Consider the following 17,047-nt stretch of genomic DNA (forward strand, 5'->3'; position numbering starts at 1 on the left):
TTTTTCATATCTAGTTTGTATCTAAATTGCTTTTAATCCCTGGTTTGTAACCTCCTTTCTTATCATTTTGAATTATTTGTACTATATGTGTAGCTGTTGTAATCTTTTGTATTCCTATGGCAACAGTCTCTTTGTAAATTGGATCATTTTGTCTATTTGCAGTTATTTTAAGTTACCCTCTACGGTTGGACTGATTCATTTTGGATATCGTTGTCATTGCATTATAAAGGATTTTATCTAATGTCTGAGTCTTTGTGAAGTGTTATAAGGAGCTGTTTAGGTTTTTCATGCTGGTGCTGATTTGTGATGGAAGTACAATTCTGGTTCATTCCTCCGACAAAGTACTGCTTCATTTTAATAAGAGTTGTGACATTTTATAATAAGATTACAACCCTTGACCATTGTTTTAATGCTTAAATTATGCACTATGTTTTACCAATTCCTCAGCAGAACTTTATGCCCTTTGCTGTAGTTCTCAAAATCACATTGATTAGGTTCCACTAGAGGTCGCTGTTGTTGTTGCTGAACTTCAACATTCTCAGAAAGTTTTGGAAGCAACTTTAGATGCACTCTACAGAGATGAACAGCTTTTTTTTTTTTAAAGTTTATCAATTCATTCCATCCATTATCTTTACCCGCTTATTCCTATTTAGTTCCAGAAAGGAAGGAAGAATTACTGTAATTCATTAATTAGTTCATGCTTGTACTCACACAAAGACTAATAGGGATGCTTTCTGAACTTCTGGACTGCACTGCTGCAACATGCTTCATTTCTATATTTGTTCTGAAGAATCTAATACAATTCTAAATACCGAAAAAACAACAACAAACATCTTCATATGTTTCCACCTTCTTCTAATATAAATCATGATTAATATAAATAGATATAACTTAGGAAGTAATTCTGAATAATTTCTTAGTAACTTAGACGTCCTTGCCATCAACTTTAAAGGCATGTAAACATTTAATGCATACAAAAGGAAACCCTATTTTTGTTGGATTACTTCCTGTGTTTTATGGAAGGATCCATCTGTTTATTTATGACTGGAGCTTGGATGAAAGGAAGGGTACAGCCATCAAGTAACTGCATGGATACACACTTGTGCCAGTTAAAATATGTGGCATTAAAATTTACTTGAAATTGGGTTATATAGAAATGTTACATTAATATGTATGAGTAAACTTAAGACTTTGCTGATGACTCCTCAACATGCTGTAAATGTCACTAAGTGAGAGTGACTCATATCTACAGGATGTCACTAGGCTATCATGAATTTATCTTGGTCTAATGTGATTGAGTTCCACGTACAGGAAATGGTAACATTGTGATCAGGAAATACAACTTATTTTTGATATCGGCTTTCAGTTCTTCCACTGGGCCTACGTATTTGCTCACTCACAATCTTTTTTATCTTTAGTTTTTAGCTTCAGTAGTCTTAATTCAATTAGAATTCAAAAATATTTTATTAATCTCCAAAAGGAAATTAATGAAGTATTAAAAGGATATATATGCTGGCTAAAACAATTTATTTCTTTTTTTCTATATTAGCCAAGGACTTTAATAGCAGCAATTACACAGGACAACACTCTGAAAAGTTATGTTTGAGGAAACAAAACTTTTATTTTGGCCTGAACAACAGACACGATCTCAGTAAATCACACAAAAGAGCATTTCTTTTTAATCATTGTACTTAGGGTGAATGTTTAATCCCTGATAAAATGTATCTTTCAAACCATTTCTACATATTTACACACAATTATTTATTAATGCACTGTGACAGTAGAAGCCTGCACATGATCCTTTTTTGCTTTCTCCCAAAGTTTGGTGAAAGTCCATTATTCTATCCGTCATTCTTCATCTTTTTTCAGTAGCATCAGTCTTTTCCTCTGTATGTGATGTTTGTGAAGGTAGACGTGGCTCCTTTGTAAAGAGGATTGTGCCCCTGTCAATAAAAGGTAAGTAAAGACATTTATGTTAATGAGAGTTTCACACAAACACAAAATATCCACGGCATGATAAAATACAAAATAACCCAACAAGTTTAAAAAACCTACTTCTTTTCCTTGTTCATGATGATTATTTATTTGTGGGATGTTTCCTTGTATGTTGTACGTGTTTTCAGGTATGACTTGTGTTTTCCCTGCTGTTACTCAGTGAATTCAGTGGCTCTTTGAGGTTTGAGGTCGGTGGGTGTTATTGAGGCTACAAAGAGGCCTATTACCAGTAAAGGCTGATTAGTGTTGCCTAATTTAAACCCAGCCCTTCCGCTGGTTGCCTTTTGTTCCGTAGGGAGAAACAGCATGCCACAACAATAATAAAAGACATCTTCAGAAAATGCGACCAAGAGACTGCTTGTGTGGCATTTAACGTGCGTTGCTGTCTGTGCACAGTGAAAGCATGCATAGATACGTTTGTAGGTTCAAAAAATAAAAAGGAAGTTTCACAAAACCAAAACTGAGTGATTAAATAAAGTCACTCCTAATTCTCAACTACTTCAAAAGCAGTGAATTTCAAAATAAACTAATTCACTGTAACCTCTTCAATTCGCATGCCACCTTATTCTTTTTTTTTCATAATAATATTTTATTGATTTTCAGTATTAACATAAAAGGTATAAATCAAAAACAGAATACAATACAAACAAAAACAAAAGAAAAAAAAAGAAAAAGAAAAGGGCAATCGACACATCTATAGATACAACACAGTTACTATGTAAATATAAAAAAGTTATATTGTGTAGTACACACAGCACACACCGAGCACATCAGAAGGTGAACTGCAAGAGTACAGCTGGGGGTCTAAAATCCAAAGAATCGCCTCCTTTATAAATCAAGGCAGATAGATCCCTGGGCAAATAGTCGAGAGGCCACCAAATTTTCATGAAGTTATCTTCTCTATTTTTTTATTTGGCACTGAGTCTTTCCATCGGAAGAACTCTGTAGATTTCTCTATACCAGGGGTCGGCAACCCAAAATGTTGAAAGAGCCATATTGGACCAAAAACACAAAAAACAAATATGTCTGGAGCCGCGAAAAATGAAAGGTCTTGTATTAGAATGAAGGCAAATGGCAAAAGGCAAAATGTTGAGAAAAAAAGGCAAAATGTCGAGAAAAAAGTCGAAATGTCGAGAAAAAAGTCGAAATGTTGAGATTAATGTTGAAGTACAATCTTGAGAAAAAAGTTGAAATATTGAAAAAAAAGTTGAAATGTCGAGAAAAAAGTCGAAATGTCGAGATTAAAAAGTAAAGTAAAAAGAAGAAAGAGAGAGAAAAAAAGAAGGAAAAAAAAGGTCATTTTTTTTTCAACATTTTTGAAAAAGCTCCAGGAGCCACTGGGGCGGCGCTAAAGAGCCGCATGTGGCTCTAGAGCCCCCTGCTCTATACCATTGGGTTACTGATGGAGGTTTCTCATGAATCCAATTGAACAGGATGCATTTTCTAGCTACGCAGAGAAGCTTACTAAGTAGCTTGGCTCTACCAGGATCATTCATTCATTCATTCATTCATTATCGCTTTATCCCTTGCGGGGTCACGGGGGTCTGCTGGAGCCTATCCCAGCTCATTTTAGGTGAGGCAGGGGTTACACCCTGGACAGGTCACCAGTCCATCACAGGGCCACATAGAAACACACAAACCATGCTCACACTCACACCTACGGGCAATTTTAGAATCATCAATTAACCTAGCATGCATGTTTTTGGACTGTGGGAGGAAGCCGGAGTACCCGGAGAAAACCCACGCAAGCACGGGGAGAACATGCAAACTCCACACAGAAAGGCCCCTGCCGGGCCTGGGAGTCGAACCGGGGACCTTCTTGCTGTGAGGCAACAGTGCTAACCACTAAGCCACCGTGCTGCCCTCTACCAGGATCCAATACTCCAAATTTTGATGGCAGCCCTAATAGAAACTGTCCAGGATCTTTACAGATAGTAGACTTCATAATTGAACTCAATTCTTTAGCCACATAGGACCAAAATCTAGCAATCTTGGGATATTCCCAGAAACAGTGTATGTAGGTACCAATCTCCTTTTTGCATTTAATGCATAATGGGGACCTGCTGGGATCGAATTTGTTTAAGATTTCAGGTGTTCTATGTTGCCTATGAAGAATCCTATACTGCATCTCTTTGTATCTATTACTTATGAAAATAGAGTGGGAGTTTTGAATGCATTGAGACCAACATTCTTGTTCATACTCTGTTTGGAAGTCCCTTTCCCATCGCCTTGCAACACTGTCCACGTTGTGTTTTTCACGACTCAGAAAAGTGTCATAAAAGTATGAAATCAAGCCTTTTTTCTTAGTAAAAAGCATAATAGTCTTTTCCAAATGCCCAAGACGAGATCCATCTTGAGGAAACCTAATGTCATTGTTTATAAAGTGGCGAGCCTGTAGATATGCAAAGAAATCTGATGCCACCTTATTCTAAATCCACTCACCGTGTCCCACTTGGCGCGAGCTCGCTCTTCCTCAAATTTGGCAAACTCCCGTCTGTCGTGGATGGTGACCAGCAGCTTCCAGATGAGCAGAGCAGCCAGGCCCAGGAACAAGATGGCTCCTGCCACGGACAAAAGCACCACCAAAATATCGGGACCTTTGGGGCACTCTGGATAGGAAACAGGAAAAGATAGAGCAATGAGTAATGTCAACACAGAGGAGAAGATAAGCCCAAGGAAAGACTGTTTCCTCCTTCACCCAGATATTTATTTATTTATTTGTTGCATCTTGTTGCTCGGTTAAATACCAAAGCCTTGCACATTCAGTGTGTGCCTGCTGGAACAAATACCAGTATTAATGCTCGTCATGGCTGCAGAAGCAGCATAGCCAGAGTTTGTTTCTCTTTTACATGAATGACAGGTGATTTCTGGAGGTTATCACATCTGTAGCGCAAAGGAAGAGAATACGTACAATGTAATATGGGGTCTAACAGAATGTTTAATACCGAAGAAATGAGAGGAAAGTGGGTTGCAGTGGAAAATAGTAACATCTTAACCAATCTCCCCTCCCTCATTGTGGTTTGGCATTTGGGATAAGATTTTGATTTACAGAGTTTCAAAAGGAATGCGCACAAGATGACCAACAGTAGTCATTAACACAAAGCAGTCAATCATCACTCGAGTGGAAGAATACACGACTACATGCATGTGTTTTCCTCTGTCAAATTTCCCATCATCAGCTGTTCTGGAAAACTTGCTCTTAAATTATCCACCAACTATGTCCTGGAATAAAGCAGATAGACAGAGCTCTGCTGAATCATTCCCCCATGTTTTTTCTCCCTTCATTTTCTTATTAAAATAAACCTTTGCAAGTTTGAGGAATGTCAAGAGGAAAACAAGTCAGACAATCAGCCCAACACTTGCATTAGTTTTCTGATTGGCTTCTCTTTCAGGGCATGTCTTAAACGTTTTTCAAACTTGTGCAAGATAGCAGTTGTTCAAAGTTGTGTAAACGCTCAGAAAGCCTGCTGTCAGCTGTGTTCAATGAAGCTTTTTCATATGGAAGACTCTCAAGTGTTTGGTTTCGTGGCTTTCTCTTTTCCTTCTTTGAGCTAGGGCTGGGCGATATGGACCAAAAGTCATATCTCGATATTTTCTAGCTGAATGGCGATACTCGATATATATCGATATTTTTTCTGTGACATAATTGGGGTTTCCCCCAAAGCATTATAGCATAGCATCTCTGTTAGCTTCATCTTTTTCTGAGGCAAACCCTTAAAAAAACAGTCAGTTTTAATACAAAGCCTCGTGCCAAATGTCACACAGGTACCTTTATTAACAGAGGTCTGCACAATATCAAAATGTATAAAACAAATTAAATAAAAATAAACTGCCTGCATATATAGAATAAAAATGCTTCTTGAATAAAATAAAACAAATATCCCTTTCCTGCATAACAATTAAATTAAAATACACTGTGCAATTAATACAATGTAGACAGTAACAGGCAGACTTTTCCACAGAGGTTGACAGTTGTGCAAATAACAAAACATTTGTGCAAATCTCAAATAAAACATTCAAGTCAATTTGTCAAAAAATAAGCTATATCAAAATCATTAAAAAAAAAAAATAATAATTTTTTTTTAATCGATATAAACGATATTGTCTCGTACCATATCGCGCTTGAAAATATATTGATATATATTAAAATCTCGATCGCCCAGCCCTACCTTGAGCCTATATAATATAACTCAAACGCAAAAACTAAATGGCGCACGTGTTGTCAAATTTGCAAAAACTGTTCTAAGCAGGCTGACACTGTACCTACACAGTCCAGAGGAAGAATGTTTTATGTCAAGTTTTAGGATAATTTACAATTGCATGTGCTTGTGCATGTGGTTTTCATACCATTGCATAGGATGTTGTATGTGTATGAAACCGCATGCAGATAAACTGTTGAGGAACCCACAGAGACAACCTGTGTGATCTTTTACAGCCAACATCAAAGCCTTTCTGTCCTCCATTTTTGCTTTACTTTATTTCCAGAGCTTCACCTGACCCCCCCCCCTCCCCGCTTTGATCCCCAGAAACCCTATCCTGTAGCTTATACACACATCATGCTATTGTTTCAGATCATTTTTGAAACATCACCAGTGAATTGATTCTGTAAGGTGTAATTTGCTTTTCTTTCGCTCACTAAGCTTTTTCTCTCTGTACTTGTGCATTCCTCTCGAGGACATGTGGAGTCAGCAGGTTCCTGGAGAAGCAGGGCCACTGTTTACAGCCCTGTTGGACACGGCAGGGTGCGCTTGTGTTCAAGGCAAATTGTGGGCTGATACCCAGTTGTGCTTAAATTAAACACATACATTCATGAAAGGTATAGTCCAAAGGACAGACTTTCTCTGCGGGCGATGGAGGTCATTAAATGCTGCTTTACCTCACGCTCTCTCTGTTTGACCATTTAACAAGCAGATGAAGAGCCAGCAGTAGGGAAGTGACAACTTGAGCTTGGGTAAAGAAAAGCATATGGCAAAGAAGTCTGCTGAATGTTAATACAGATAACTGCGATGCATTTCTGCTCATTTTGTTGAGTATTTGCATTGAAGCTATCTGTTATCACAGCGGCCCTCGTCTATTTGTCACATACCGGTAATTTAAACCACACACTGTAAAAAAGCATATGGCAAAGAAGTCCGCTTGATGTTAATGGGTCAATGACGTGACGCCTATATTTTCTGAAAAACTGTTTTTTTTCAATTCAAAAAAGGTTTAAATGGATAAAAAAATACTATATATATGACCTACCTGTCCCACATATGGACTCACTTAAATTTGACAAAAAATACTACTTATTTGGGATTTTGTTGTTGTTTTTAGCATCAAAATGTCATGTGGTGCGACCGTCGACCACGACTCTTGTTTTGAAAACTTTTTTTGAAATCACTTAAAATGTATTTAAATCAATCTTCTGCCATATCTGGCATGATTTCAGAAATGTATTGTAGTGTATAAGATTGCAACACATTTGTATTTATATTTCCATCATAATATACAAACAAAGTTTGACTCGTGTCCATTTTATGAAATATCATGTGGCGCGACCACTAAAAAAACAACCATTTTTGTATAATACTGAAAACTTGTAAAAAAAGATGTCAAGATGTTAAGGTAATTAATTTATTTTAATATGAATCATGGTTGCACCACATGACCTTTTTTAAGGCTAGTGCCAATTCATCTTGACAAAAAACTCAATTTAAAATTTTTATATGAAGTTATGTGTACACAACATTCTTAATGTTTGAACTACTGCAAAAGATATTCTTTTTTTTATTATTTTATCTGTTGAAAATCCTTATTCATCACTGACCCACATAGAGATAACTGCGATGCATTTCTGCTCATTTTGTTGAGTATTTGCATTGAAGCTATCTGTTATCACAGCACCCCTCATCTTTTTGTATTACACACTGTAAATAAGGACCATCATGTATTATTTTATTACTTTTTTGTGTCAAAAGACAAACTGAAATCTGACATTCACCCCAAATTGAAGTCATGTTTCTAGATTCCCAATTCTTCGGATGAAATATGTGTCTGCATTGTTACTAAATGTCCAAATGTTGCAGTATTTACATATTATGACAGAAAAGATTGTACTATAAACTAAGTGGACCAATGCATTGAAAAGTTACAGTAAAGTTAATTAGATGGGGAGAAAATCTAAATGGGCTTCACATGCTTACTGGGGCAGAGGGATTTATTGTGAAGCAAGATCAACGCTGACAGGATATTTTCACATGTTGTGGCTTGACCAAACCTAAAACCACACTTGTGAGAATACATTGGGATGTGGTTTCCAGCTTTAAAAAAAGCTTTCTTCTTTAAGCTTTGTAAAGAAGACAACAAAAGTAAATATTTTTAGCATCATTTGGCACTTTCTTCAAATGGTTGGGAGAAAAAACAAGAAAGAACAAGACTGGTGCTAAAAAAAATAACCAAAGAGAAGAACAGAATGAAGGAAAAATAACCATTGCCACCGGTCTATTGTCAATAACACATGCATATCAAAAGGTTTCCAACTTTGAACCCGGCAGACACACTGTAAGTGTGAATTCAGGTTTGGGAACATCTGGGATGATTTTAGTTTAGTACAAATCAAAGTGAAATTAATTCTACTGATGAGGTCTTCCAGTAAAATTTGTTCTAGGAACCATAAAATGAATGTAAAACAAAGACGGCAAACCAAACCACCAAACAAGTCCACATATTCTTGTGGCACACATTTACATGAGATTAGAAAAAAATGAATTACTGCATTAGTCCGACTGAAACCGTATTTTGAAAATGCATGAAATCGAATTAGGCTGAACTTCTCATACTTGGACCAACCTACACAGGTAATGCTGCACAGCTCGTCCCCTGAGGATTTAACACAGAAGTACTGGAAGAAGCGGATATGGAGCAAAACAGAGAAAAGAGTAGAACTCAAGCAATGATTTATCTTTTGTTTTGAGCTTAAAAGGTCAAATGGAAAGCACCGCTAACCAGCTGAAAGTAGGCACTGATGTCATCTATGACGCTGGAGTGGGACATACAGTACTTGGTCAGTAAATTGATTCCCTTCGTGTGCATGTATTCTAGGACAAAGACGGGAGTTCAACTAAACGGCACTGCCAAACTATAGCTGTATCTCGACTAAACTGTGCTTACGGGGCTTTTTATGGTGGCTTTCCCATCACAGCCCAATGAGTCTCCTTTGTGGGATGGGGATCTCTTACCTGGTTCTTTGACAACAAACAGGATGGATTTGCCACTGGCGTCCTCATAGTACTGGAAGTGCTCCACGCAGTCATCCTCGTCTTTGTAAGAGCAGTTCACAGCATTCGAGTCATGAAGCTCTGCGTGAAAAATGGAGAGGAAATAATTGCTCAATCAGCCAACCTTTGAATCTCCTCCCCCTTTTTTGGAGTAAATTATAAAACTACGCAAGCTAAAGGCTTAGTAGATAATATTTAACCATGGCTGATATGAAAAAGGATTCTTAATAGGACTAGCTGTTAATATCCCTAAAAATATCAGCACAATAATAAGAGTTTGGACAGGATCGCGGGGCACCCGCAGGGCATATAATTGATGCTTACTTTTAATTTTAGCCAGCTTTACAGATCTAAATTAGGCAGAGGTGCTGCAAACATTCAGGATCTTTTTTTTTCTTGTCTGCACATATATTAATGGTTAATACCATGCTGATAAGAACCTAAAGCATATATATGTGCATTTTTGATATAAAATACATATGATATATTTTTTAATATGTCACATATATTTATTTTATTATTTTATTTTATTATATATATATATATATATATATATATATATATATATATATTCTCCCCTGTGAAGCAAATTTCCCCTCTGCGGGATAATAAAATGAAATTGATTGATTGATTGAGATATATATCTGTATATATATATATATATATATATATATATATATATATATATATATATATATATATATATATATATATATATATATATATATACACATACATACATACCCATACATATATATGGGTATGTATGTGTATAATATATGGGTATGTGTATATATATATATATATATATATATATATATATATATATATATATATATATATATATATATATATATATATATATATATATATATATATATATATATACATATATATACATACCCAATTTATTTATTTTTTTTGAGGGGGGGGTGACATCCGCTGCTAATCCAAGACGCGAGAACACACATGGAAGCGCTGGAGTTTTAATAAACTGTGCTTCACCTAGTTCATCCACAAGAACAATCTCATCCTTGCAGATTCGACTGCATGTGTTGTCTTCAAAAAGCCTCCCCCTCTTGAAGTGCTTACACTCCACACACTCCCTGAAAGGTAAATAAAAAAAACAGAGAGAGACAGAGAAAAAACATCCATCAACCATCCGTTTGTTTCAAACAACCTACTGAAAGCTGAATTCAGCTCTACTTGCTATGGGGGGGGGGGGCTCACTTCTTCATGGTGCAAGCATCCGGGCAGGTGGGGCACTTGTCACACGTGGCTCCATAGGCCCCCGGCTGTGTGCACTCGCAGACCCCGCAAACACACTGGCCCCTGCCGCTGCACAGCAGGCCCAGGCTGGACATGCACGTGTCCGTGCGTCTGGAGCAGTTGCAGTTCTCACCCATCCAGTCTGGTGCACACTGGCAGAAGCCGCAGTTGCACACACCGTGGCCTGGAGGGAAAGGAGGATGGCGTAAGCATCTGTGACAAGCTTTAATACAGCGCTGATCACTGGCAGAGGTGTCAAAAGTATTTACATTCATTACTCAGGTAGAAGTATAGATACTAGAGTTTAAAAATACTCCTGTAGAAGTTGAAGTACCAACTCAAGTTTTTTACTCAAGTAAAAGTATAAAAGTACTGGTTTCAAAACTACTTAAAGTATAAAAGTACTGGTTTCAAAACTACTTAAAAGTAATGTAAGGGGGAAAAAAGCCATTAAGGACAAAGGCCATTGAAAATGAATGCATCTTAGTATAATGCAAATATATTAAAGAACCATATATGTGTACTATTGAGCATTAACATGTGTTTCAGAGAGCAGGAGATATGATGACTAGTTGCCTATAAGTATTGTAATGGTGCAAAAAGTCAAACTTCAGAGGCATGTTATCATTTATCCTAACCTTTATTGGAATGTACATCCAAGTTTAGTTGCAGGAATCTGAGGGAACGGATGTAAGAACAAAACTGGACAAGAACATCTGAAACAACCGGATGGAGCAATTTAACTGGATAGTTTAGGCCGAAATGAAATAGAGTAACGAGGCTGTTTTTAAAATGTAAGGAGTAAAAAGTACAGATAATTGCGTGAAAATGTAAGGAGTAAAAGTAAAAAGTCGTCGTTGCTTGACACGTCTGATCACTGGTACCACTACAATTTGTAAATGTGACAAGTTCTATGCAAAAATATGTCTTGACTGGTCTGGGTTGGACCCCAGGGAGGGTTTAGTGGCTGTGATGGGTGTAATCAGCCTGTGTCTCACTCGTTTAAACACCCATCCATTATTCATTCCTTTTTAGGGTCACGGAGCCTACTCGAGATTATTATGGATCTTGGCATGCTAAAATCATCCAAACGGTATACTTAATGAAGTAAAGCTCTATGGCATTTTTGCAAGACTCCACGATGTTATAAAAGAGCTTATTTGTTTTTCCATGTATTTATTTCTAGAACATCCAGAGAAGAAATTAGGAGGGTCAAGTGAAATGACCCTGAAGTTTAAGTCTGGAGGAACCAGCAGAATTTAAAATAAACTTAGTGTGGGTTTGAAACAATGTTTTGGGAGTCATGATGTAATGACTGGGTGTTGCTTGTGAAGTGGTTATGACTGAATTAACCGTAACCCTGCGTCATTGTTCCTTCTATTTTCCATTTGTGAGGTTAATACCTTCGAACGTGCACCAACAACCATATATAGCCTTGTTAAAATAAACCAACCCCTAAAAAAAAATGATGTTAACAATGTGTTAACATTTCTTGGGAAGATATTTTAGTAGCTTTGTTAGTCTGATACTTTGGATTTCTGACTGAAAGCAGCTGAAAGCATAAGTGGGAAATGATGCTCTGGAATCTGCTGCATCATAATCTGCTCTGCTGTGCAGCCGTGGCGTCTGCAGCGCTCGGTTTTGAAGCTGCACGATAAAGCGTATGGGTGTGTGAGTCCATTTGTGGATATCATGGTGTCAATATATCAATATGAGTGACAGGGCAGAGAAGACTGTGGTCTATCGTGGCAGAAAAACAATGCCCAGATAAACAATGAGACAGGAAGCTGCTTGGAATGGTCTGACTGGATAAAACATGATCTCTGAGCGAACTGTCGTAACTGCTTGACCACAGCCATCGCTGGCTTTTAATTAGAGACCATCCTGTTGCAGAAGAAGAACGGTCCTCACACTGAATTAGGTATTTGAGAACAAAAGCCAACCATGTTCTGCACAGACACATTCTCAGAACATTTTCAGCACTTGGTCCTTTCTGACCAAAAATGGGTTTATTTTTATCCTCATTACACCACGCCAGCCAATGAGTAAGCCCAGAGGTATTTTCATGTTACTCTATGGACTTTGGGGAGTACAGCAAAACATTTCTCTTTGAGAGGAGTGAAGGGGGGAGGTAGTGTGATACATGAGATCTGATGATGTAAGGCACAAGTCTTTGCCAAGTCTTTGCATTATGTATTTATCTTCTGTTCTCCTTTTTCTGTCTTTACATCCCCCTGCCTGGTGTTTTAATCTTTACCAAAGAGGTTTAGGAAAACATTTGTTCAGTTTCATGCTGTGAGTTAGATTAAAAGAGCGGTCCCGCTCTCATGTCTGTCCCTTTAGTATGGATGGAATCTGGAGTGGATTACTTAACTTAATATACTGAGTAAAACCAAGGGGAAGCCACACGCACGGCCATGCTCAGTGTCTTGGATTATACTTTCCTTTTCTTTAAAACTGACTTAGCTTTACATTTTTTGATGTGTTTATTAATGATTTTTGGACAAAACCTGACCAACTTCCCTCTTGGAATGATACTGTAAATTAATTTAAATAACAGAAGTCGTTATTGCAAAATTGGTCCAGTATCAAAGCTTATGACATTACTTTTAAAAAGTAAATAATATTAGTAAACCACTGCAGCCCTTAAAAGTTAACTAACTATCTTATGAGATTTCTTGCTAAGAAATTATGAAACCGCTTTGCAGTTCCTTGTGCCATATTGTTATAATGTCAAATTAAAGAATATAATGGCTCTTTTTTTGCCTAACCTCTTCTGTGGTTTATAATCTGAATCTCTTCAGGCATTTCTGCCTTTCAGATCTAGAATATCAAAAGAATGAATAAATAAAAAAGCTTTTTGTGAAACTTTACCTTTGTTTTTCTATTCCAGAAATTAGAATGCGATATAACTAAAGTAATAAATAGTGTAATTAGGAAAGGTAAGGGCAAAGCAGACTATCCCAATTATTTTACAAAGGATAAAAAAACAACAGTAAATAATCCAAAGGAAATAGTCAATGAGTTTAATACATACTTTTCAAATGTGGGTTATAACTTGGCAAATGAGATTGTGGAGCCGGCAAATAAGGAAGGCTTAATAGATCTAGTTGAACGAAATTATTATACAATTTATATAAGTGAAGTTAAAGAAATAGACATACTTGATATTGTGCATAAATTCAAAGATAAAAGGTCTGGTGATTGGACAGATATAGATATGTCTTTAGTTAAAAATATTATAGTAAACATAGTAAAACCACTGACCTATATATGTAACCTATCATTTCAAACCGGAATTTTCCCTAATAAAATGAAAACCGCCAAAGTAATACCCATCTTCAAAAACGGAGATAGACACCTTTTTAATAATTACAGACCAATTTCGTTATTATCTCAATTCTCAAAAATAATAGAAAAATTGTTTGTCAATAGACTCGATAAATTCATAGAAAAACACAATCTGCTGAGCAATAATCAATATGGGTTCAGAGGTAATAGGTCCACCTCAATGGCTGTGATGAAACTAGTAGAGGACATTTCAACTGCTATTGAGAAAGGGGAATATACAGTGGGGGTGTTTATTGACCTGAAGAAAGCATTTGACACCATAGATCATAAACTTTTATTAAATAAATTAGAGAGATATGGTGTCAGAGGGATTGCCAATTCATGGATAGAGAGTTATCTTGCTGACAGATTTCAATATGTTGAGTTAAATAATGATAAATCAGAACTAGAAAGAGTCACCTTCGGTGTCCCACAAGGTTCAGTGTTAGGTCCTAAATTGTTCATATTATATATAAATGATATTTGTAAAGTGTCTAAAATAATAAATTATGTCTTGTTTGCTGATGATACAAACCTTTATTGTTCAGGGAAGAATTTGGAACAGCTGCTGAATGTGGTGGAAGGAGAACTGAAAAATGTGAAGGCATGGTTTGATATCAATAAGTTATCATTAAACCTAACTAAAACTAAGTTCATAATTTTTGGCACTAGAAAAAAAAATAATCATATAACAATTAAAATTAGTGGTATGGAAATAGAAAGAGTATATGAAAATAAGTTCCTGGGGGTAATAATTGATGATAAACTTAGCTGGAAATCACACATAAATAGTGTAAAATCAAGAATGTCTAAAACCCTAGCAATAGTAAATAAAACTAATTATTTTTTCTGTCAAAGAGCACAGTTTTTAATGTATAACTCACTCATAGTTCCATACATGACTTATTGTGTGGAGATATGGGGTAACACCTATAAAACAAATACAAACCCTATTTTTCTATTACAGAAAAGAGCGTTAAGGATAATTAATAAAACCGACTATTATGAACCAACAAATAATCTTTTTATTAAATATAATATCTTAAAATTCCATGATATAGTAGAGCAGAAAACTGTTTTATTTGCCTTTAAAGCCCAGCAGAAACTGCTTCCAAACTGCATTCAGGACCTGTTCCAGATAAAAGAAACCTGTTATGATCTGAGGGGGAAACTCATGTTTGAGATGACGACAGCAAGAACTAATATTAAAAAGAAATGTACATCAGTTAAGGCAAAAGAAATTTGGAATAGTTGTAATAACAACCTAAAAATGTGTCGCTCTATCGTCAAGTTTAAGAAATTGTTTAAAGAAAATATTGTAAATAAATATAAAACACTATAATTATAAAGTATACTATGAAAAACATTCTAGGATGTGAAATGTTAATTTTATATTTTGTCTTACTTATTTTTTTTAATTTTTTTTCTTCTCTATGTATTGTTTGTTTTCACTGAGTAAAAGCTAATGTCTCATATTTTTTGCTGATCAAAAGAAAAAAGGGTAGGCACTATAAGCTACGGCTTCAGCCTACACCTTTTCGGCAAAAGAAATGTTGATTTTTTTTTTCTTCCTTTTCATCTTGTTCTGTACAAGCCGAAATAAAGATTAATTCATTCATTCAAAGTGATGCTTTGAGAAGAGTGAAAAACAAAGAGAAAACAATGGATCAGATAAATAAAACCAAATTCATCAGTCATTTTACATCCATTGCACACTGAAGAACAAGTAAACATTCCACGCTTTCATGCAAACCGCTAAGTAAAGTCTGTAGGGGCAGACCGATCACTCTGCACAAAAACGTCCCAAACACTAGAAAAATGAAAGCAGCCTAATTGACATTAACTCTTTTTCAATCAGAGTACGCGTTACCACTAAACTATGTTCAAACATTTGCTTCCAAACTGCCTTTTAATTTTTTGTTTAGTAGGAAAACATTTGGTTGGGGAAGGCTCTTCATGCCATAGATTGGCTCTCGCTCGGCAGGATGCCTAATCCAGTTGTCCTGATTTTCATTTTATGAGAAGCTGATCCTTTCAAACATATGTCTTCATTTTTTAGTAAAACTTATAACCTACCTTTACTGTAACAAAAGACTGACAGGACATTAGGGATGGGCGATATTTTACCGTTCACGATATACCGTCAAAAAAATTCCCCACGGTAAGAATTTGTATCTCGCGGTAAAAACTATAAATTCCCGTTGATGACGTTTTTGTGTAAATCTGATTTGGAAAGTCTGATGAAGGAAGGAAGGAAGGAAGGAAGGAAGGAAGGAAGGAAGGAAGGAAGGAAGGAAGGAAGGAAGGAAGTAAGTAAGTAAGTAAGTAAGTAAGTAAGTAAGTAAGTAAGTAAGTAAGTAAGTAAGTAAGTAAGTAAGTAAGTAAGTAAGTAAGTAAGTAAGTAAGTAAGAAAGGAAGTAAGTAAGTAAGTAAGTAAGTAAGTAAGTAAGTAAGTAAGTAAGTAAGTAAGTAAGTAAGTAAGTAAGTAAGTAAGTAAGTAAGTAAGTAAGTAAGTAAGTAAGTAAGTAAGTAAGTAAGGAAGGAAGGAAGGAAGGAAGGAAGGAAGGAAGGAAGGAAGGAAGGAAGTAAGTAAGTAAGGAAGGAAGGAAGGAAGGAAGGAAGGAGGGAAGGAAGGAAGGAAGGAAGGAAGGAAGGGAGGAAGGAAGGAAGGAGGGACGAAGGAGGGAAGGAAGGAAGGAAGGAAGGGAGGAAGGAAGGAAGGAAGGAAGGAAGTAAGTAAGTAAGTAAGGAAGGAAGGAAGGAAGGAAGGAAGTAAGGAAGGAAGGAAGGAAGGAGGGAAGGAAGGAAGGAAGGAAGGAAGGGAGGAAGGAAGGAAGGAAGGAAGGAAGGAAGGAAGGAAGGAAGGAAGGAAGGAAGGAGGGAAGGAAGGAAGGAAGGAAGGAAGGAAGGAAGGAAGGAAGGGAGGAAGGAAGGAAGGAAGGAGCCAGAAAGAAAGAAAGATATGAGAAAGAAAGAAGCCTGAAAAAAAGAAAGAAAGAAAGAAAGAAAGAAAGAAAGAAAGAAAGAAAGAAAGAAAGAAAGAAAGAAAGAAAGAAAGAAAGAAAGAAAGAAAGATTCCCATTGGTGTAGTTTAGTAGTATTCAGTATCTTTTAGAGCAGTGATTTGGGGGCTCCAAAGACTGAATGTGGTGATAGATTTATAGTTACAAAGGTGGAGTTGAATTGGTATTTTT

At 36.3% G+C, this 17,047-nt stretch overlaps 1 protein-coding gene across 1 annotated transcript in view; it reads right to left on the reverse strand.

The window, feature by feature from the left end:
* Positions 1-1,608: 1,608 nt before the first annotated feature.
* Positions 1,609-17,047, reverse strand: part of itgb3b (integrin beta 3b) — a 32,636-nt gene continuing 17,197 nt past the window's right edge. The window contains exons 11-15 of the mRNA XM_061709043.1: positions 10,485-10,707; positions 10,260-10,360; positions 9,216-9,335; positions 4,438-4,604; positions 1,609-1,943 (exon numbers count right to left, since the gene is read on the reverse strand). Of these exons, the coding sequence (XP_061565027.1) occupies positions 1,875-1,943; positions 4,438-4,604; positions 9,216-9,335; positions 10,260-10,360; positions 10,485-10,707 (680 nt within the window). The 3' untranslated portion in view covers positions 1,609-1,874. The remainder of the gene's footprint in view (positions 1,944-4,437; positions 4,605-9,215; positions 9,336-10,259; positions 10,361-10,484; positions 10,708-17,047) is intronic.

Source organism: Cololabis saira, chromosome 19, assembly GCF_033807715.1.
Source record: "Cololabis saira isolate AMF1-May2022 chromosome 19, fColSai1.1, whole genome shotgun sequence".
NCBI classification, from domain to species: Eukaryota; Metazoa; Chordata; class Actinopteri; order Beloniformes; family Belonidae; genus Cololabis; species Cololabis saira.